We start from the raw sequence: 22,450 nt of genomic DNA on the forward strand, positions 1-22,450 counted from the left end.
TCGGAAGAGTGCGAATTGCTGTAAAAGCCGGCGATTAGTAAAGAGATATCTTTTACAGGTGAGAAGCCGTATCAGTGCCAGTGGCCGGAGTGCGAGTGGCGGTTCGCTCGCAGCGACGAGCTGACACGGCACTACAGGAAGCACACCGGTGCCAAGCCCTTCAAGTGCGCAGTCTGCGAGCGATCCTTCGCCCGGAGCGACCACCTCGCTCTCCACATGAAGCGCCACCTGCCTAAGCAGCATCCCAAGTGATAAACCAGGCACCGGCCGTCACAAATCCGCGAATCTCTCACCCCACCCTCGGCGCTTCGCGCTCTTGTAATTAAAAGCCTTAATATGTATACGTACGTGGGAGTGCGCGCGGGCGAAGGCGCGAGTTTGTTAAGCTCCGCGTGTACGTGATGCTCCGACAGCCATTCCATTGACGAGCTTGCGGCAAGCAAAGGATTTACTAGGGGTGGAACGTTTGTTAAACGAGAATAGTAGAGAATCACCTTGCCAGTCGTTTTGGTCAAGCGGTTGTCTGTAAGTAGAAAAGGACCGGTATGGTAATACGCCATAGGGGCTCGCCCGACCCTGTCTTCTCTCTTCATTTGAATAACTTGCTTTGTGCTCCCGAAAGAGCGCACAAGTTTCAAACATACAGCTACTCTCGAAAGAGCTCTGCTCTGCGCCCATGCCCATGTGCTCTTTCATTAATCTGTATAAATAGCGCGCGGTTAATTGTAACATATAATTTAAAGTCGGCACGTCTCATTTGTCTAAATTATCGTCTAATAATATTCGTTATATAATTTGTAAATTTAATTTATTACATCGACCATCCATTAAAGCTTTATTTTTAAGAAAGTACGCCCGTCTAATCATTCGCGTATAAGTATTAATGAATTGAATTTTCAACGTATTTCCATCAGCCTATGTATATATATATATATATATATACACATACTATTTTTATTACTTCACTATCCTTATCTTGTAAATTAAAAATTAGACAAAATTATTAGATACAGCCGAAATTAGAAAGAATTATATTATAAAACTTATGAAATATACTTACTTACATATATGTACGTACGTATATTTACATGACCAATTCACAAATATTTGGAATCGTTATTTAACTATTCGTGTCGATAAAAACAATAATAATGCTGCCTCATATAAATTTGGATATCAATAAAAATTGTATAAAATTTCTCAAATACTACACGATATATATATTTGTCTTTGGCATACATCAAAGATTGTAACATAATAAATTGAAAATTTTAAGCATTTCTTCATCCAAGAACATCAATATCAAATATAAAAATAAGTCTATCATTTTTTATAAAGATTTTTCAATTATTTTTAATATTATGGGTGTAATAAAATAATATTTTAATATAATTTAAGAATTCATTTTCTCTTATGAACTTTATATAAACTTTTGTATACTTGTTGGAATAACAAAAAGATTTGCAATTAAGAAAATCTTTTTGATTATTCAATATTTTGCTAAAATGTAACATATATGTTATTGTGATACGAAAACATTTTTTCGAGTGTAAGTTTCTATCTTGTAATGCAGTATTATTTTGTTGAAAAATATTTGATTTTTTCATGTGACTGTTTCAATAATATGAATATTTTGACAACTGGATATTACATAAAGATTTCCTTTAATTTTTACAATATATGATTGTATATGGAATACGACGTTAATTCATATACTCTCTCTCTCTCTCTCTCTCTATATATATATATATATATATATATGCATAAATCAAAGTATTAAATCAATATTACAATTTTAAAAAATTAATTAGATATTTTTAGATAATACTTCTTGTGATTTCAAAAGTGCAATCGATTCATTACTTAAATATTATTATCTGCAAATTTTTTATTTACTAAAATAATATTATTTACGAAATAAATTAATTTTAGATTTAATAATTAAACTCATTCCTCACCCAATTATAATTATACAAATTAAATAGAAAGTACTTACCAATTTTCATAAATAATTGTTTTTACTTATTTTCAAGATTTTCAATTATTGTTTATTATTATATATTATTATATATTTATAGCTAGCACTATTAAAATGAAAAATTAATGAAATTATCGATATTTCGTTTATAAAAATATAAGTGCTAAAATATATTTGATATTCAATCATTAAGTAATAAATATTGTTAGTTACTTTCTATTTGATTGAATTTATTTTAATAATTGCGAAATTCTTTTACTTTAATGTTTACTTAAACTATAGAATATTGAAAATTACGTTAGGCTAGTACTATAATTAAATTATTCTGAAAATTATAAAATTATCAAAAAAGTAGTTTATAAAAAAATTACGCTGCAATGTATTAAAACAAAAAAAAAAAACAAAAAAACAAAAAAACAAATAAAAATACAAAAATATACTCGATCATTAATCAAACAATAATTTTAAAAAACGTATAAATATTCATAAAAATCTATGGCAACTCTTCATTATTATGGCTGTCGGCGCGCTTTCGGTGGCTGGTCCACCTTATTTCATCTTACAAACACTTAATGAATGTACGATATACACAAATTATATAGATAAATATAAAGTAAAAATATATGTATATCTCACTTAATGCTGCTGACAAAACTGTTAGTGGATAAGAAACAAATAAGTGTAGAAATGAATGGTAGATTTTAATGTCAATATAGGCTTGGCGATATTTATCCTTCTTGGACTAAATTGATTATGTAATCAAGATCATTTGAATTTATTTATTATTGTTCAAAAATTCTTTTCTTTACTTATGAATATCGAATAGAAATAAAAATCTCAATGTACATTTGATAATACATTGACTCATACTTAAAAATTGAATTACTTAGTTGCATCGGGTTTCATTATCTTTGACCATCGCGTTGAATTATGCCTTATTTAATTATTTTATTATAATTTATCATCATTGATTTTGTCAATAATTTTTCTCCGTTAATAAATTGTATAAATTTTATTTACAATGGATTTGTTTCAAGAAATATGCACATGCATATCTTAAAAAATTTTTTCAACTTAATCTACATTTATTATTGATAGTTTTATTCATCGATACATTCACAACTCATATTTAACTAATTTTTAAAACGATCTGATCATCGCTAGAATAAATCTTATTTTATATTATACTATTCAGTAAATATATTTGATATTATCGAATTTTTTATTAAAGTTTGAAGATACATGTTGAATTTATTTGTCTTTTAAGAAGACGTACACTTTTTTGTAAAATATAATTTCATTAAAATCCAGTAGAATTATTCTTATACGATGAATTCTAATTTTATAGTAGAAAGTCTTATTAAATAATTATTCGTTTAATGCAAATATTTATTTTAATTTATTGATTTTGTGTGTCATTCTATCAAGATACTTACTTACATTTATCAATTTAAAAAAAAAAAATCTATTTTGCATTGAAAAGTAAACCGTAATATATTAAATATTACGATATTCTTGAAGTAACTTTAATTATATAAATTTATTTCAGTTTCTTTTGGTGTTGTTAATTTATGGATTATTTTCTCGAATATTTATTATTTGAATCAATCAATGTTTTACCTAAAAATATGAAACTTATAATCTGAAAGGATATTAAATAAAAGATTCTCAAATGGTCATAATAAATTAATTTTCTTCTTACTATAGTATCTACCATTAGTTATTTTAATAACCAATATTTTATATTTTTTACTAAAACTATATAGTCATTGTTGTTCGTAAAAGAACTGTACTTATTCTTAAACAATAGTTATATTAAACAATACATGTTTTAAAAATAAAAATAAGATAAAACTGTTCTAATTAAAGTCTAATTTTAATCTGTCGATTAAAAACAATTGCAATCAATTATAAATAGTCAATCAACTTAATTTATAATCGATAGACGAATGAAATAAATTCATTATAAATTAGAATAAATTTCATTTAACTAAAGTTGAAATGTCATAGTGAAGATTTTAATAGACATTTATCGAGTGTAATCAAGCATTTTTGTAAAAGCTTAATGGATGTATCGCACAGCGATCCTTAAATTATTATGGCAAATGTTAAATTTTTTAAACAAATCCATGGTATTATAAAAAATATAATTAATTAGACTGTTATGTTTAGACTCGGTAAGAATATTGTAATTGAAACGATGGAAAAGTCGATTATTTGGCATATTAATCATCATCGTGAAAACAACATAGAGAGTTGAATTTCTAAATGTCTTTTATAAGCGATATTAATGATATCTCAAGAAGGATATACGTCGCTAATTCAAATGACGTAATGTGCTACTTTATTGATATTCTAATACATTCAAACAACATGTATAGCACGCGGAAGTATGTGAATTGTATATTTCACGAGAATATGGGTTCTTCTCCGCTCTATTTCCAAAGACTTAACGACGTTTTTTCGCGCAAATATGATTTTTATTATGTTATAGTATAAATAAATAAGATAAAATATACATAAAATAAAAACGCTTTTGCCGGCTCGACTGTACTTTACTTTGTAGTGCGATAACAAGGGAAATAATGTACTTAAAAGCGACGAATTTCAATTCTCAATGGTACATGTGTGTAAATCTTATTTTACGTAATTATTCAAAGCAATGAAAAGAAATGAAAGAAATGCTGTTTCTACTTACGTGATATGTCCCAGAAAAGATGAAAAGAATAAAGCTGCCGGTGAAAGTGTCGACCGAGAAAACAACGTACATATCATACTTTACGCGTTATTTCAAAGCTTTGTGTCTTCATTACTACATGTGTATAGTTCAAAAGCGACGGAAACGCGAAATACCAAAATATCATCGCGCTTCATTTCAACATGTTCACCTACTCGAGAGATCTGTTGTATCTTTAAAAGTAAAGAATCTAATTCTTGTAATTTTATTTTCTTTTTTGCATTTTATTTGTTTAAATACATATATAATTTTGTATTTTCATATAACTGCGAAATTTTTACATAAAAAGTATTCGTGTGTGTCTGTGTGTATGTATATATATATATATATATATATATATATATATATATATATATGTGTGTGCGGGAGCAAGTATACATATGTACCACTCTTCGCCTACAAATGTATGCACATATAGATGTGTGTGTGTGTATATATACACCGAGTCGAATAAAAGAAAAAAAACGATAAACCCTAGTCTGTATCGTATTCAACGAGATTCGTTGAAATAGTAACAAAAATCATAATAAATAAAATATGAATCGTTGAAAAATCAAATGTTTTTTTTTACATTTCCTAGCATATAAATTCAATTAGTGATATATTTAGTCAACGAAACTTTAAAATATAAATTTAAACGATATTCTTATATTTAATATCATTCGTAACAAATAGTCCAAGTTCTCTAATAATTCACAATCGAAATATATATTTAATACATTTTCGATTTTATTATTTATTAAAATTCATTTTCAATATAAATTGATTCGATAATTGGCTTTAAATTATTATAAAATTATAATAAGATGTTTTTATTTATTACTCTTACATATTATAACATTAAATTATTATTTATTTTAATAATTTATATTCTTATGTATAAGAATAATAGAATACTAGAATACAGAATTAATTATTATCCAGTGAAAGTGTAATAAAACGTAAGAATTATAATATATTTTTGAAACAATAATTATTAATAATAAAACAAAATTATTTATATGATATATATGAATATATATATATATATATATATATATATATATATATATATATATATATACAAGCATGTTTGCATATAGTTCATATTATTTACATAATTATATAATAATATTATACAATGACATATTTACATAATATATTTATATATTTACAATAATATGTATACTACGAAAAAATTTTTAGATTTGAGATAAGTTAATTTTTTATTTTATGAATTTTTATTTTACCTCAATAAGAGTGTAAACATTTATAAAAATCTCATATATTTAAAAATCCATTTTTATTTCTTTAAAATACTTTCTTAAGTTTCTACAATTATTTCATTTCTTTAATCACAATATTTTATTCATCCCAGACATCACCATATTTTGTTTGCTTTTTAGCATTTTGATTCAATGCAGGTGATCTAGTATTTTGTATATTTTGAGACTCAGAAATATTTTCTTGCTCTCTGTATCTGAAAAATTAAGAAAATTGAACAAAACTATTAACCGATCTTTTTAATCTTGTAATATATAATCTATATTTATTAAATTATTCAATTATGAAATAATGTACATTAATAAATGCATATTTACCTTTCGTTAAATTTTATTCTGTTTTCTCTCCTCAATTGATCATAAGTGACATAATTTTTAACAGGTTTATCTTCTTTAAAATCATCTGTACTTTGGTCTGAAATCAATTTATGATAATATAATGTAAAAGATTATTGAAATTTATGACACTGATAAAATAATAATCCATCTATCACACGCGTGTACCTGACAAAATATGGTTGTTATTTATATTGTCGTTATTGTCATTTAGATTTGAAGTCGCTGTATCCCATTCTGAAGACTGATTCTCATTAAACGATATGCTTTTAGTGGATTCATATGTTTGTACTTCATTGTATAACCTAAAAAATATAATTATTTATACAATTTTCAACACATTGTTTTATACATAATTTTTAAATTGGATAATTTACTCAGGATTTGCTTCTTGTTTTACTGAAAAATTTTGAATGGAATTTGGGTATTTCTTGTATATGCATAACCAACTCGAATATGTTTCAATAGCTACAGCAGCTGTTAATGTCATTGACAAAGATTGATATAAAATGCCACATTTTGCCCTTGGTATTACTCCTATTTTCAATCCCATAAAACTAGTTAATGCACATACCGCAGCTAATGGAACAGTTGTTCTATAAAATCCATCTTTTCTACATTGCATTATATTTCTTATTCTCTCTTTCGTTAATTGCTGAATCTAATATTATAATAAATAAAAATATTTTAATGATAAAATACATGAAGAAATTTTTACTGTTATATAATAAAGATTATAATCATTTTCATGTCATTTATTTATTATGTTTTTGTTCATTGTCCAAAATCAACTTATTATATTCCTAATAAATTTAATGATAATTTCTTTATTTAACATTACAGAAAAACTGAAATATCATCTTTTACTATATATAATTACATTTACATTTAAATCAACATCCAATTGTATTATATACAGACTTTCAATATATTATTGAAATGTGTAATAACGTGAAAAATTATAGATTTATTTAACATTATTAAGAGTATTTGTAAATTTGTACTAAATTATATTTTTAAAATAATATATTTTTATATTTTATAAATTATAAATAATTATAAATTTTCAAAAGATTATTTAAGTTTTAAATATTATAAATATAATCAATTATAAATATATAAAATTATATAATAATTTAAATATTTAAATTTAAACTAGATTTATCATTAAATGTTATTAAAAATTTCAATTTGTAAATTTCAAAATATACATTTAAAATATATTATTTTACATTACGTTATAATATAATTAATAACATTTATTTTTAAATAATTTATTTTAGGGTAAAATTCTAATTTTCGAACTATTATATAAAATGATCTACCTGTTCATTATTGCTAATAACCAATTCTGTTTCTTTGGATAAACTCATATTTTAATTATTAGGATACAATATTAAATTATTTTTTAAAACATAAGCCTTAATAAAGTCCTTATATACTTTTGAGGTTACGTTCTGATGTTCCTCCAACACTCTGACATGAGTTGTAGGATTTTATATTCTAAATCTATATAAGTAGCGTTAGTTCCAATAAAAAATAAATAATAAAACACTTGAAAAATCGAATGCCCATTATAAATGAAATAAACAAATCATTATTAACCTAATGGTAAGTAGTGAATGACATTAATAAATTATAATTATATCCTATTATGATATAGTTACTGAATCATATGTGCAACATTATATAAAAGACGTAATTAATAATTATTATAATATTAAATAAAAATGTATTATTATTCATTATGTATATATATTATGATTGTATATTAAAACTAACAATATAATCTAATAAATTATGTATTAAGAATAAAATTTTTACTTAAAAAAATTGTTTAACTATAAGTTAATTAAATTTAATATTCATAAAATTATTTAATACACAATAAAAATACAATAAAAATTTCGTAAAATAGATAAATATATAATATATCAATTTGATACAGTTTGTACTATTTTTATAAAATAATATTATACAATAATACACTCTTAAAAAGAGCACAACTAAAATGAATTGATTTGTATTACATTTATTAAAGAAAATATTAATTAATGCATTTAAAAAAATTAAAAATATCAATATTAAATAAGAATTGCAATTATATTAAATTAATTATACATAATATATTAAATTAAGATTAACGATTAATTTAGATTTTTTACTATAATGATAATAATTTTGATTTAATATTAATAGCTTTATGTAACGTAAATAATATCAAATATATTTAAAGCATCTATATTTATATATATATATATATATATATATATATATTGTGAGATTAAATATGCTTAGACATGATTATATATTATATAATTTCCTAATAAGAATGAGATAATTTTTTATTTTGGAAGTTATTAAAAAAATTTTTTTTTTTATTATAATTGAATATATGAAGAATTAATTTGGACATTCTTTATGATAATTACACATGACATTTTCATATATAATTCATGAATATATTTATTTCAAAAGATTGTTAATGTTTTCAGAACAGCATACAGTAACCATTTATTTAATTAAAAAATATTTTCATATATGATAATCATGATGATACTTGTTTTACAATAAACCGTATGATTCATACTCAGATTGGAAAATTTATAAATTTGAAAATAAAAATATACTGGCATTAGTACATATATATATATATATATATATATATATATATATATATATATATATTATGTTTTTAATTGATAAAATTATAAATATATGTATTTAAAAAGAAAATTACAACTATACAGACATTAATGTTCTATTTCACTAAAAATATTTAATTTTATCAAATTTCGTATAAAAGTTTTTAAGATAATATTGAAGATAATATTCTTAAATATTTTATTTTTAAAAGATTATTTATTATAATTTTACCAATGCTTATGGCATTTTAATCATTAATTTTAACATATTTTTTTTTATATCAAACATTTCTTTTATAAAGAAATATTAGTATATTTAATCGAATTGTTCGAACGATCTATCACATCTTATGTCTTTGTCAGAACACCCATATTTAATATAAAAATGTTTATATTTACTTAAAGATTTCTTTTTCATTCAAATAAAGATGAAAATAAACTATCAAGAAAATTGAATAAAAATATTACGATTAATATAGATTATGTATATCGACAATATGTCTCAAATAAATATAGAGAACAAGTGCCGCTACTGATAAAGGTAATGAAAAATTCTGTTCTGTAGTTATTTACTTATTTAGCTCAATTGATGAAGTAAAAATTATTTTATTTTTAAATTGCCACAGGCTATATTTATGAATGAATAAATACTTATTGCCATAATATTTTTTTATTTTATATAGCTTTAAATTGTCATATTTTATTGTAAAAAAAATTGTAACAAATGTTTATATTTTATTTTGTCTGGGATCAGACTGAAAAACTTCCTTAGACGTTGAGTGGCGGTGTTGCTGGCAAATGGAAGGGACAGTGCAATTATTCAAGACTACTTATTTAATGATTATCGTTGTTTCTTTATTAAATATAATAATAAGAAATAATTAATTATGAATTATATATAATTATATAATAGATTAAATATAAAGTTTCCTTTATTGTTACGTATTATGAATGTATTTCTTCCTTTGTTGTATAATTAATAAATGCTATCTTAACATACATTAAATTGTTGATAATAGTGGTATGGTTGATGCCGCGCCTTTATCACATCGTCTTATCTTATGTATGAGTTGCTTCAATATATTTTATGTTTTCACTATCGTTTTATGGTCACTATTATATTATTAATAATTTTAATAAACGTCACTATTTCGTTCGTAGATTATTACTTAATTGATTATTAATTATATATATTGTTAAACTGTAGTTTCTGTAGATGTAGTGGAAAATATATAGTGCGTTTTATAATGATATAATGTGTAATTGTTAATAGACTGAGGCAAAACTGAGCTTAAATATTATCCCACTATTTCTCAAACGCTGATGTTTGTTACCATGACGATATTGTTCGTGACGTCATCATGGCATAGCCTGGAACGTTTGATGCTATTATTTTGTTTAAATAACTGAATTACGCATTCATACCTCTCCCACTTTCGACTTTCAAGCTTTTAATCCGTAACATATTTATTATAAATATAGTGGTTTATTCATATATGAAATATTGCCCAGCATTTCTGAACTACGTAAGTGGACTCATTGATCTTGCTTTTATATCTTTTTCCACATTTTAAGAACAAATTGAAGATATTTGTCTCGTTCTTTAAGCTACCAACTAATAGAAGCACTTTGAAAAATTGTATACCCTTATCAAATCAATTGCCCGAATTCTAATAATAAAAAAACGAGTCTAATAATTTCTGGACTTCTAGAAAAATTACCTTCGTCATACATGTAACATATTAAGTACATTATTTATAATGTAAAAAGGGTTTGTAGTTTTAATTATTATTTTATTTTCTTAAAATAATAAGCTATTTGAAGATAGTATTTTATTAAATAGATTATTAAACATTCAATATTGACGCTTCAAAGTAATGTAGTTGATAAAATAAATTTTGTTGAATGAATAATAAGTTAAATATTCATTTTACTAATACCTATAATTCTCATATGTAATTTTTTAAAAATTTAAGCTTTCGATTAATATTTAAAACAAATTTGCAGATAACACATTCTATAATATCGTATATTTACTTATTGATCAGCTATGAATATTTCTTCCAAATCACTGATAAATATTGCCTTTAATTTGAATTGAAATACAAATTCATTAAATAAAATATATTATTTTTAAAAAGCTAATTAGTTAAAATTTGAAATCTGCAAATTATAAGTTTCTATTTAGCCTGTGCTATCTCTTTCATAAAAAATATCTCAAAAATCAAAATCAGCTAAAATATAAAGAAATTTTATGAATATATAATCAAAGATGAATTCTCATCCAATAAAGATTGAATTAATATGTTAATCTAATATGTGTATAAGCATAAGTGTATACAAAAATTTATAAAGAAAGAGAAAAATTTTTTACCCAAAAAATTGAAAACAGCTTCGTAAACATTTATTGATTTTTTTATTTTATTTTATTTTTTTTTCTTTTTAAGTAATAAATTCAACGAATGCATAAAACCAAAGAAATTGCGGTTATCTGTAGAATTCTATTTATCGTAATGCAAAACAATATATATATATATATATATATATATATATATATTTTCTATGTATAGCGTATAATATTACATATCAATATAATTAATATCAAATCAATATATCAGGAATGACAATTCAATTAATTTGAGATTTCTGTTTATAAAATAAAAAAATAATGAAATTCTTTCTATATAATTTTCCACTATCTTACATCTAGTTTTACAATATCAATATCACATACTTAAATAATGTTATAAAAATATATTTCACATAGATGTTATAATTGTATAAATATTAATACCAAAAAAACATATCCATTTTTATCAAACGTCTTGAATCTTCGCGGCTTATATTAATTCAAACTTTGGGTGTGATCAAACGTGCGCACTAACGCATATGCATATATATATATATATATATATATATATATATATATATATGCATATGCACACACATGTGCACACGCATTTAAAATTTTATGCAATTTTACATGTGCGAAGAGTTTTTTACATCAGCTTTTATACAGTGTAATGATAGTGTGTATATTTCTTAAACTGATTGGATTATAACTCTTGTAATAGCATAATATTTATAATAGTGTCTCTAGAATAAGAAAAATGTTGTTCTTTTATAAACTGAAGAATTTTTCTTTTAGCAAAGATTAAGATAAGTTTTATAAATCCTAACAACTAGTGTATTCACATTTCTGTAGCTTCGTATTTTTTAATCCGTAACAGACGATTAAATGGATGTCCGTAGAAAAAATACGTACGTACAAATACTTAGCTGCTTATGATTTCAAGTAATTATAGGTTAAAGGTATGTTTATATGCTTAAATGATGATATATATATATATATATATATATATATAATAAAAAATTTATTATTATTTTATTTGAGATAAATGAAGAGATGTCAATTTTGATATGTTCATTCATTTTAAGTGTTTACTAAGCGAATAAATTTTTTGTGACCAGAAGTTCAACAATGAAGATGACAAATGTAATACACAATGAGGAATAAAATGCCACAATTTCGTAGAAAAAAATCTACTAAGTCATTTCCCGTTAAAGTTTGTACTTTAGATGCTGAACTAGAATTTAATTTAGAGGTTAACTTTCGTTAAATTTTATTATGGTATGACAATAATTTTTAAAATACGCCAAACTAATTGCAACATTTTGATCTTCAGTGGCGTGCAACAGGAAGAGATTTATTTGATTTGGTATGCCGTACCATTGGTCTTCGAGAAACATGGTACTTTGGCCTTCAATACGAAGATTCAAAAGGTTTTATATCGTGGCTAAAATTAGATAAAAAAGGTTAAAGATAAAAAATTATAATATTAGTAATTTAATAGTTTTTATGTATTTTTGGAATAGTAATAATATTCATTTCACAATAGTTCAAGATCAAGGTATTTCACAACAATCCACAACACCGTTTATGTTTCTTGCCAAATTTTATCCAGAAGATGTTGCCGAAGAACTTGTACAAGAGGTGACACAACATCTTTTCTATCTTCAAGTTAAACAAGCTATCCTTTCCATGGATATATATTGCCCACCTGAAGCATCTGTATTATTAGCTTCATATGCTGTTCAAGCAAAGGTACTACTTTGTAAACATAACATAAGAACAGACATTCTGTACATTACACGTTTAAAACTATAATTTTAGTATGGAGATTATGATGAAGCATCTTATCAACCTGGGATGCTGGCTAGCGAAGACTTATTACCTCAAAGAGTTATCGATCAGTATCAAATGACACCTGAAATGTGGGAAGATAGGATCAAAATTTGGTACGCCGATCATAAAACAATGTCAAGAGATGAAGCAGAAATGGAATATTTAAAAGTTGCGCAAGATTTGGATATGTATGGTGTTAACTATTTTCCCATTAGCGTGAGTATAAGTTACTATTTTATGTAAAACAATTAATACAATCGAAGGTCTTTTATTAATTTATACTTCACAGAATAAGAAAGAGACTAATCTTTGGCTAGGTGTAACGGCTCTGGGACTGAATATTTATGAAAAGGAAAATAAGCTGACACCAAAGACGACATTCGCATGGTCTGAGATACGGCATATAAGTTTTGATGACAAAAAGTTTATCATCAAGCCAGTGGACAAATCGTCGCCAAACTTTGTCTTCTTCTCGCAGAAAGTTCGGATGAATAAATTGGTAAAAAAAAAGTCTGATGTTAGATGCTGGGTGAAGGGTGGCTTACAGGTAGCTTTAGGTTTGGACGAGCGTAATAGTGACAAGGCTACTCGCGGCTTATTTGTTAAGATTCTGGACCTGTGTATTGGCAACCATGATCTGTTCATGAGACGCCGGAAGCCAGACTCCATGGAAGTCCAACAAATGAAAGCCCAGGCCAAGGAAGAAAAATCTCGGTAATGTTTCGTGCATTTATATTAAGAAAGTTTTTTGATTCTACATTAAGTGAGTACAAATTATTTTCATTTTTAATTATGTTTACTATGTACTAGCCAGAAATATTTAAGTTTATTATATTACATTCATAGTTTCTATATATAATGCAATTATGCCTTGGTCTAGTCTTATTAAATAATGTCTCATATTATGATAAAATAATATATTAATTACTAGATTGTCGATTAAATAAAATAAAATGCTTAAAATAAATTCGAATTAAATTCAATTATATTATTCACATACCAACATTATTATTTTTTAACTCTTTCTCTTAAATTCAAAAAATAATTTCTCAAATTAAAATATGAATAATACGAAGGTATAAAATGGATAAAGAATTCATTGATAAGAAATTGTCCAAAAAGCGATTTCAGCAATGAAAGTCTTTGTTGATAGACTTGGAAAGATAAATTTGGAAACAAAATTTAAAAATAAAATAATTGCATCAGAATGTATGTGAATTTTTACACCAAAGTGATACAATTTAGGAATTAAAAATCTTTGATAAAATTAGTTCTTTTTATTAGGCGTCAAATTGAGAGGAATAAACTTGCTCGAGAAAAACAACTTAGAGAAGCTGCAGAAAGAGAGAAAGCAGCTATGGAACAAAGACTATTACAGTATCAAGAAGAAATAAGACTAGCGAACGAAGCTCTTGTAAGTGTAAAAGAAATTCAATTTTACTCGTGTATGCAATAAATACTTATTCAATCTAAGAAAAACCAGTGCCTAAACATTTACAGCATTTATTAAAGTATATTAATGCTTTTATTATAAATTTTAATATAATTTAATTAAGCTTTGAGCAAGTTGAAAAATTAAAGAATTGTTACCGATAATGTGAATATTGTGAATAAAGCTGCTATTTAAATTATGAATAAGGTTAGTAGAGTGGATTATATACATTACATATAAAAATTATATGTGTATTTTAAATTAATGTTGACCATAGAAAAAATGTTATAAACGCTACTTGAAAATAGCCGTTTTTTTATTAATATTTTCATAACAGCGTTAGAAGTTATTGTATTTTTATATTAATGATTTATACATAGAGTTTGTCTTTTATCTGCAAAAATATAAATGACTGATTTTCATTACAGAGACGATCTGAAGAGACCGCTGACTTATTAGCAGAAAAAAGTCGTGTTGCCGAGGAAGAGGCCATGCTATTAAGTCAAAAGGCTTCCGAAGCTGAACAAGAAATTACTAGGATTAGATTAAGTAATATGAAAACTGAAGAGGAAAAGGTTCATTTGGAACAAAAAACGAGAGATGCCGTTCGTCTTACGGAAATGCTCGTACAAGAATCTGAAAAACGAGCACTGGAAGAAAAAAAATTGAAAGACGAGCTTTTACGAGCTCGCATTGCTGAAAAAGAAGCTAAAGAGAAATTATTAGAATTTTTAAGTAGAAACGCATATACTTCGACAATAACGGTGAATATTAAGTTATTTTATAAATTGTTGTTTTACTCCTTATTACTTATTATACAATATTATCTATTATTATAAATATTTATTTTTAGCCTGTACCAAATCTTTTTCCATCTACGCAAGTTCTTCCTTCGGATTTACAAGCTGATTTGCAGACCCTTCAATTAGATTCTGAACCATTATCATCTGAAGTTAATTGTTACGATTTAATTGCGGATGGAGACGTTGATCAACTTTCTTTAGAAATTGAGAAAGAAAGAGTCGATTATTGGGAAAAAAGTAAACATTTACAAGAACAATTGCGTGAGCTTCGATCTGAAATAGAAGTACTGAAAGTGGGTGAAAAACAGTGTGAACTAGATCAACTTCACGAAGAACAAGTACGTCTTGGAGAGAATAAATACAGCACATTAAAGAAAGTCAAGTCGGGTTCAACAAAAGCCAGAGTTGCCTTTTTTGAAGAATTGTAGTCATTTTTTCTTAGTATTAAATGCTATAATTTTATATAGCGAACTTTTGTTCCGATAATAACAATCTTTGAAAATTATAAATAACTGCCACTTTGGTGACCGTGAAATTGTATATTATACGTATTAATATTATAATTAGATATATTAGTGTGTTGTACAGCGATTGGAGAAAAAAGCAGCGATTTAGGCTGCTAGATCCACGCCCATGTGAATTTGCACTTGTTATAAAAACTGAGCAGAAAAACGTAAAATTGTTATTTTTATTTAGAATTTTAAGCTTTTTATATTAACTTCTGACTTATCTCCTTATAATTTTAATACGTTTATTTTATTAAATATACTTTGAGTCTAGTATATAAAATTTACTTGTAGATTGCACAATTAGAGTTGATGACTTTGATAGATTTTATGTAACTATTTCATTAAATTTATATTAAATATAAATAATAGAGTTCTATTGGAACAAACACAAGATTTATTCATGCTATATGTACAATGTATTTACTGTGACAATATATTTTGTTATACTTTGGAGAGAATGACTGATAAAACTTTCATAAATAATGAACATTAACAATTGTTTATATAATAATAGATATCTTTTATTTTTAACATTATGGAGTGCCTTATACATTATATCTTGTAATTGTTTTACAATAGTCAATTTTAATCAATAAATCCTAAAAATTAGGTAAGATATATTTTTGAATAAACGAACCTACTACCATATCCTAAATCATTATTGTATCACTATTTATTTTGTAATTTTATAATATTAAATCTTTTAATAATATATTTTTGCATTTTTACATACATAACACCAAAAAATTACAACTTTTTCACCTTTATGTTTTCTAGATTCATCATATAAGTAATAAAGTTACTAGTCCCGATACCTTGAAACTGACAAAATATTATTATATTAAACCAGAGTATTGAAATACTGTTTTAATCAAATTAGTGCATGTACAGTCGAATAAGATCATCTTCCTTTGCTGGATAATTAGTGACTGGACATTTTTTGTTTTTTCTTATTTCTAGTAGGATACATTGATAGCAATAAACGAATCCAGAAACGGACAGTGCTGTATGGATCCAAGGTTTTCTTCTACAAATTGGACATATACCTTTATATATTTTCACGGATTCTGGAATCTGAAATTACAAATAATTATAAGTCAAATTAAATTATCTTTGATATGACATTTGAATAATGAAAATAATATATTTATCTACCTGCGGCGGAGGAGGAACTGGTAATCTTAACAAATTAAAGTCTGCATAATTTTCTTGATTCCACCACCGAAGAAACTGAAGAAAGAAAGCACTTGCTTCGATAGAACGTACTATCGTTAACCTCAGTATTTCTAACGCACTATTAGCATTTATGTTGCCTTGACCTAATAGCCGAAGTAATTCGATCAAACCAGTTTCTTTACTACTGTTGGCAAATGTTAAATTAATTTTAAGTAGACGAAGAGAAAGTGTCGGATATATTGACTTATTAGAGAGATATAATAGATATTGACGAAAAGAGAATATTTCCTTGATCACGTAAAGAATATTATACATCCGAATAAAGTATTTCCATTTCTGCTTTTATATTGAACAAAATATATTTATTAAAAATTGTAATGCGATAATTGAAAAATTGTAACGCAACTTACATATTACCTTATCTAAGTTGGTATTTTCGTTTTTCAAATCCTCAATTTTCCTTTGAAAATACGGAAGAACAACTAAAATTATAAGTGACAACTTAAGTTGCTTATTACTCAGTTTTGCCGTACCTTTAGAATCGGTTAAAGCAATACGCTTTAAACCATAAAACGTCTCGGAAAATGAAGCAGCTGCAAAATTTTACTTTTATCAAATTCATATTAAAAAATTTAATGAAAACAACAACAGCAACATTATTGTATAATTACAATAATTATTTAGATAATAATTTTGAAGCACGGTAATTGATATAAGATAAATCTCGTTTGACCACTGATGAAGCCAAGCATATTTTTCAGGATCGATCGATGCCAAAAACTAAATGAAAATTAAAATAATTTCGATAACTTTGAATTTTAAATGTACATGTAGTGTTAGCTTATTTACGGTTATAATTCGTTTTGCGGCAGGTTCGAGTATTTTAGCGAGTGACTTATGAGCGGCTATTTCAAAAATTGACGGCTTAGCAAATGTAGTCCCTGTAAGATGGGCACCCCTTTCTGCCATTATTAACTGAATTACAATATTTTCGTTATGTCACGCCAAATCATCTTACTTTTAAGAGAACACGCGAAACTAAAGTCATCGGCTTCAAACATTAATTGCACTCCAAGCAAGGAGCCATCGATCCCACACCAGCGGACATAACGGCGTATACGTGCGCCATCTTTTTTTAACGCCGGCAAGCATGTACATCGTGCGCGGGAAGTCGTTCAAAGTTCTTAACTCTTGGCTCTACGTACGAAACGATCCTATTTCATATAAATAACAGCATCGTGCGCTTCCACGTTGCTTTATCTAATCAATTGTTCGGCCAACTCCTCGCGCCTCCTCGTCGTGAGCTGATCGATAATGGCAAATTCCTTCCACATCCGAACATGCGATCGGGCAATTAATTTCAAGCTAATTTCCAGCTAAAGCTTTTCGAAAATTCAGCCCCAGAGAGCTGGTTTAATCGAGCTGTTGCATCTCATTGCTGCTATGCCTACGTATTAACACGACATTTGGTCTAATTAAACTACATCTTGGATTGGATAATGTAATAATGAGGAGAAGCAATTAAAATTCCACGCCACGCATTGCCCAAGCTTATATTATATACATATTATTACGTATAACCATTTTATAATAATGATAATAATAATAATAATAATAATAATAGGGGTTTGAGCTTTTGTATGTTCTATGAATAGCAATCGCGTTTAGATCTGGATTTTATACAATTTATCTATTTCGAGTCGAGCAAATTCCTTGATATTAATGACGCATGTGAGCAATCTAAAAACTAAAAATATACAAAATATACGTAGATCTGTAGAAATATGGCATTTTTGAAATTAATATTTTTATACGTACAAGATCTAGAAGGTAGAGCAAACAAAATATAGAGATTAAAAATATAAATTGTATTATTACACATCATGCGAAATATATTTATCTTTCATTGAATAATGTACATTTAATAAATTCTTATTCTAAATAGCTTGCATTTTCCATGGTTTCTTACATTAAAATTTACACCCATGCATTTGACATATATATATATATATATATATATATATATATATAACATTTCAAAATAGAATCCTGAATAGAATCCTGAATAGAATAAATAATTTAGCGAAAAAACAGGCAATTGCGAATAATTTACAAGTAAATATAATACAGATAGGCATGTGTGCCCGTCGAACACAATATCCTTTTATCTTTTAACATTGACGTAAAAAAAAAAAGTCGGCAAACTACGTATTTTTCGCCATTGCGAAGCAACAAAAATATTCGAAAAATTTTACAGAGAGCGGCAAAAATGTGAAGTATAAAAAAAAATAGGAAATTATTATAATATATTTAATGGCTAATTATAAGAAAACTTTAAAGAGTAATAGTTAGCACCTCTGTCCGCCGTTTCCAATATCTCTTTCCTTCAAACGTATCATAATAAATTAAGAGGATCTTATCATAATAAAAGAGAAAAATTGAAATATCAACATTTCGATGAATTGCGCCCCCTATAAGTACGTAGTATTCGGACTTGTAGGTTCTTTTTGTATTTTTACGGGAATTGTCGCTCACCAGTCGCTCTGGATATCTATTTTCGTCACTGCTCGTTTTACGTATGCGAAAGTGTGAAAAGTACATTAATTAAACTTACATTAAAAACTTAATGATATAAATGATTACACGAAAAAACAATGGTTTAAGTACAATAGTAGTGGTACGTACATTGCTATTCACATGTTTTTTGCAATATGTTCAGAAAAATATGTGATATTAGGGCAATTGGGAAGTGTAACCTAAAATATGTAGAAGGGAGGAAAGATTATTACCGTATACAATAAAATATTCGAATTATATAAGCAATACCAATGATATTGTCATGGAAAGTCATTCTGTTCATTACATGCAAGTAGCTCTTGATTCTGATGATTTGTCATTAATCTCAGTTGGGCAAACAAAATCTTGCATAGAGAATGTAAAGAAGAAACAAGAAGCAATTTTAGGAAGTAATACTAAAGGTGGCCTAGCCAATCCTAGAGCATTACTATTTTTAATACTATGGTACATATTCAGTGGATGTACGCTTTTTTTAAATAAATATATTCTTTCATACATGGAAGGTGACCCAACGATATTAGGTAATTAATAATTTGTTAATTTAGATTAAATAAAGTTGAATTTATGATACAATTTACATGTAATCGATAACGATTGTTAATAGGCGCTTGTCAAATGTTGATGACAGCAGTCTGTGGTTTTATACAAATGTATTTTCCTTGTGGTATGTATCAAGCAAGTCCTCGCTTAACAAGGCCACCTGGATTTTATAAACATATGACGTTAGTTGGATGCACAAGATTTATGACTGTAGTTTCAGGATTAATTTCATTGAATTATGTTGCTGTGAGTTTTACAGAGACTATAAAAAGTAGCGCTCCTCTATTTACTGTTTTTATTAGCAAATATTTATTAGGTATTGTTTTATTATATCTTCTTATACATAAGTTTTAAATAATTTTCAAGAAATTCAGAATTCTTTGTTTTCAGGTGAACATACAGGATTGTATGTTAACTTATCATTAATTCCAGTTATGGGTGGCTTAGCTCTTTGTTCAGCGAATGAAATAAGCTTTGATTTGAGAGGATTTGTCGCTGCTATGGCTACAAATTTAACGGAGTGCTTGCAAAATGTATATTCAAAAATGCTGATTAGTGGCGATAGTTTTAAATACACGTAAGTTTATAAAATCTTAACAACACATGCGATTATAGTAAACTACAATTCTCTCAACGTTTAGTCCCGCAGAACTTCAGTTTTATACGAGTTTAGCATCGGTGGTAGTACAAATTCCAGCATCAATTTTACTGGTAGATTTTCCAACGTTAGAGCATTCCTTCAATATGCATCTTTTAACAGCATTTATTTTAAACGGTGTATTTTTTCATTTTCAAAGTATTACAGCATATGTACTTATGGATTATATTAGTCCCATAACACACAGGTAAGTTTTCAAATTGTGTAGTGTTTAAATTATTCTCTATCCTCTCATTTTCTTTTATACATTTTTTTTTTATTTCAGTGTTGCTAACACTGCAAAAAGAGCTTTTTTAATTTGGTTATCTATACTATTGTTCAATAATCCAGTCACGGGTCTTTCTGCATTAGGAACAATTTTAGTAATAACTGGAGTTCTGCTGTATAATAAAGCTCAAGAATATGATAGAGTAAAAAATATGAAATATAGATATACATCGAAAGTCAATTTGCAGTGATTGTTTCAGAATTTTGTTATATCAATGAAAAAAAAATTTTCAAATTAAGAAGAAATTTAAAATAGTAGGCAATTTATTAATGTATCTTTTATAAAATCGTTTGATTAAATTAAATTTATAGCTATTTAACATATTCAAATATTGTAATTAGTTTTTTTACACAACAAACTACAAATTACAAAGTAATTATTATCCATAAGGTTTATTTGTTATTTATTTGAGAAAATATATCTTATGTATACTGATTTTAATTTAATATCTATTCATTAAATATCGATACATTAATATTTTAATATTTATGGTGATATAAGTATATCCAATTATCTAAGTCAGGAACTTCCTAACTAATAATTGAAATTAAATTTGTTATTATTTTAATATCAGTAATTATTATAGAGTTAATAAAATATTTTTGATATTCCATCAAATTAAAGTAATTAATCATTTTAATATATTCGTTTGGTTCAGTGTTTTTTTTATTTATGTTAAATTATAATTTATTTATGTTAAATAATTTTATTCCATTATTATTTTCACTTTCAAATATATGTTTTTTTAGGAAATTAATGAGCTTTACTTTTCTAGGCAGACGTAGTATTTATTGAATAAATATTTTCTTATTACAATAAAAATAAATAATATATTTAAATATTAGACTGAAAATATATAATTTGTTTATTTTACTTGCACAATTAATATATAAAATGTATATATTAAATGCACAAATATAAAATTTATGTTTCACTATATATTTTAACTTTCATTGTTCATTCATTGATTAAATTTTTAGATTCTCATTACTTTTATTTAAAAATAATTTCAAATTTAATAAGATATAATAAGATTTTATAAGATTATCTTATAAATCTAATTGTGAAAATATTACAAAATTTTATGAATTTAATATATATATATATATATATATATAATTCATTTTAAACTAGCTAATCTTTGATGGACTTAAAAAATATTAATATATCACTATTATAATGATATAATATATGCAGATTAGTATAGGTGTATATAGATATTAATATTCTGAATATAATTTTATAAATAAAATAATTTTATAATAATCCTATTAGTACAAAAATAATCATTTTTTTTTTAAATACTTGTTCAATATTAAGTGTATTTTATAATCAATAAAATC

At 25.5% G+C, this 22,450-nt stretch overlaps 5 protein-coding genes across 10 annotated transcripts in view; 3 read left to right on the plus strand and 2 right to left on the minus strand.

Annotated features, from left to right (window-relative positions):
• Window positions 1-745, plus strand: part of LOC105365049 (Krueppel-like factor 5) — a 79,467-nt gene extending 78,722 nt beyond the window's left edge. The window contains exon 7 of the mRNA XM_011503122.1: window positions 59-745. Within this exon, the coding sequence (XP_011501424.1) occupies window positions 59-252 (194 nt within the window). The 3' untranslated portion in view covers window positions 253-745. The remainder of the gene's footprint in view (window positions 1-58) is intronic.
• Window positions 746-6,059: 5,314 nt separating this feature from the next.
• On the minus strand, window positions 6,060-7,852 carry LOC105365136 (probable serine/threonine-protein kinase dyrk1). Its single transcript, XM_011503231.1, has 4 exons — window positions 7,639-7,852; window positions 6,691-6,974; window positions 6,487-6,618; window positions 6,060-6,174 (listed from the first exon to the last, which is right to left on the minus strand). The coding sequence occupies exons 1-4, from the start codon at window positions 7,684-7,686 to the stop codon at window positions 6,060-6,062; spliced, it is 579 nt and encodes a 192-aa protein (XP_011501533.1). The 5' UTR covers window positions 7,687-7,852.
• A 4,205-nt stretch (window positions 7,853-12,057) lies between these two features.
• On the plus strand, window positions 12,058-16,114 carry Mer (ezrin/radixin/moesin family protein merlin). Of its 6 annotated transcripts, XM_011503128.1 has the most exons (10): window positions 12,060-12,270; window positions 12,430-12,563; window positions 12,645-12,774; window positions 12,858-13,063; window positions 13,133-13,360; window positions 13,434-13,643; window positions 13,752-13,858; window positions 14,429-14,558; window positions 15,005-15,340; window positions 15,430-16,114. In XM_011503128.1, exons 2-10 carry the CDS (start codon window positions 12,465-12,467, stop codon window positions 15,805-15,807), a joined length of 1,824 nt encoding a protein of 607 aa, XP_011501430.1. In that variant the 5' UTR covers window positions 12,060-12,270; window positions 12,430-12,464; the 3' UTR covers window positions 15,808-16,114. The 6 variants fall into 6 exon arrangements, with proteins under 6 accessions (XP_011501426.1, XP_011501425.1, XP_011501427.1 ...); XM_011503124.1 differs by having other exon boundaries at window positions 12,058-12,270; window positions 12,397-12,563; window positions 13,434-13,858; XM_011503123.1 differs by having other exon boundaries at window positions 12,058-12,270; window positions 13,434-13,858.
• A 614-nt stretch (window positions 16,115-16,728) lies between these two features.
• On the minus strand, window positions 16,729-18,249 carry Pex12 (peroxisomal biogenesis factor 12). The gene is made up of 5 exons (XM_011503129.1): window positions 17,914-18,249; window positions 17,736-17,844; window positions 17,482-17,657; window positions 17,044-17,400; window positions 16,729-16,962 (listed from the first exon to the last, which is right to left on the minus strand). Exons 1-5 carry the CDS (start codon window positions 18,031-18,033, stop codon window positions 16,765-16,767), a joined length of 960 nt encoding a protein of 319 aa, XP_011501431.1. The 5' UTR covers window positions 18,034-18,249; the 3' UTR covers window positions 16,729-16,764.
• A 1,291-nt stretch (window positions 18,250-19,540) lies between these two features.
• On the plus strand, window positions 19,541-21,363 carry LOC105365053 (solute carrier family 35 member E2). Its single transcript, XM_011503130.1, has 5 exons — window positions 19,541-20,162; window positions 20,246-20,497; window positions 20,572-20,758; window positions 20,823-21,026; window positions 21,105-21,363. The coding sequence occupies exons 1-5, from the start codon at window positions 19,904-19,906 to the stop codon at window positions 21,295-21,297; spliced, it is 1,095 nt and encodes a 364-aa protein (XP_011501432.1). The 5' UTR covers window positions 19,541-19,903; the 3' UTR covers window positions 21,298-21,363.
• Window positions 21,364-22,450: the final 1,087 nt, after the last annotated feature.

The sequence above is a fragment of the Ceratosolen solmsi genome, unplaced genomic scaffold (genome assembly GCF_000503995.2).
Source record: "Ceratosolen solmsi marchali unplaced genomic scaffold, CerSol_1.0 scaffold45, whole genome shotgun sequence".
NCBI lineage: Eukaryota > Metazoa > Arthropoda > Insecta > Hymenoptera > Agaonidae > Ceratosolen > Ceratosolen solmsi.

Coding starts and splice junctions, on each gene's coding strand:
- LOC105365136 (XM_011503231.1), bottom strand. CDS start 7,686: ATGAGTTTATCCAAAGAAACAGAATTGGTTATTAGCAATAATGAACAG. Junction 6,975..7,638: donor TTATTAGCAATAATGAACAG/GTAGATCATTTT, acceptor TTATAATATTAG/ATTCAGCAATTAACGAAAGA. Junction 6,175..6,486: donor ATAAATAACAACCATATTTT/GTCAGGTACACG, acceptor TTAATTTTTCAG/ATACAGAGAGCAAGAAAATA.
- Mer (XM_011503124.1), top strand. CDS start 12,465: ATGAGGAATAAAATGCCACAATTTCGTAGAAAAAAATCTACTAAGTCA. Junction 12,564..12,644: donor AACTAGAATTTAATTTAGAG/GTTAACTTTCGT, acceptor TTTGATCTTCAG/TGGCGTGCAACAGGAAGAGA. Junction 15,341..15,429: donor CATATACTTCGACAATAACG/GTGAATATTAAG, acceptor ATTTATTTTTAG/CCTGTACCAAATCTTTTTCC.
- Pex12 (XM_011503129.1), bottom strand. CDS start 18,033: ATGGCAGAAAGGGGTGCCCATCTTACAGGGACTACATTTGCTAAGCCG. Junction 17,658..17,735: donor TTATTATCTAAATAATTATT/GTAATTATACAA, acceptor AAAATTTTGCAG/CTGCTTCATTTTCCGAGACG. Junction 17,401..17,481: donor AAAATACCAACTTAGATAAG/GTAATATGTAAG, acceptor ATATAAAAGCAG/AAATGGAAATACTTTATTCG.
- LOC105365053 (XM_011503130.1), top strand. CDS start 19,904: ATGGAAAGTCATTCTGTTCATTACATGCAAGTAGCTCTTGATTCTGAT. Junction 20,163..20,245: donor AGGTGACCCAACGATATTAG/GTAATTAATAAT, acceptor GATTGTTAATAG/GCGCTTGTCAAATGTTGATG. Junction 20,498..20,571: donor TATTAGCAAATATTTATTAG/GTATTGTTTTAT, acceptor CTTTGTTTTCAG/GTGAACATACAGGATTGTAT.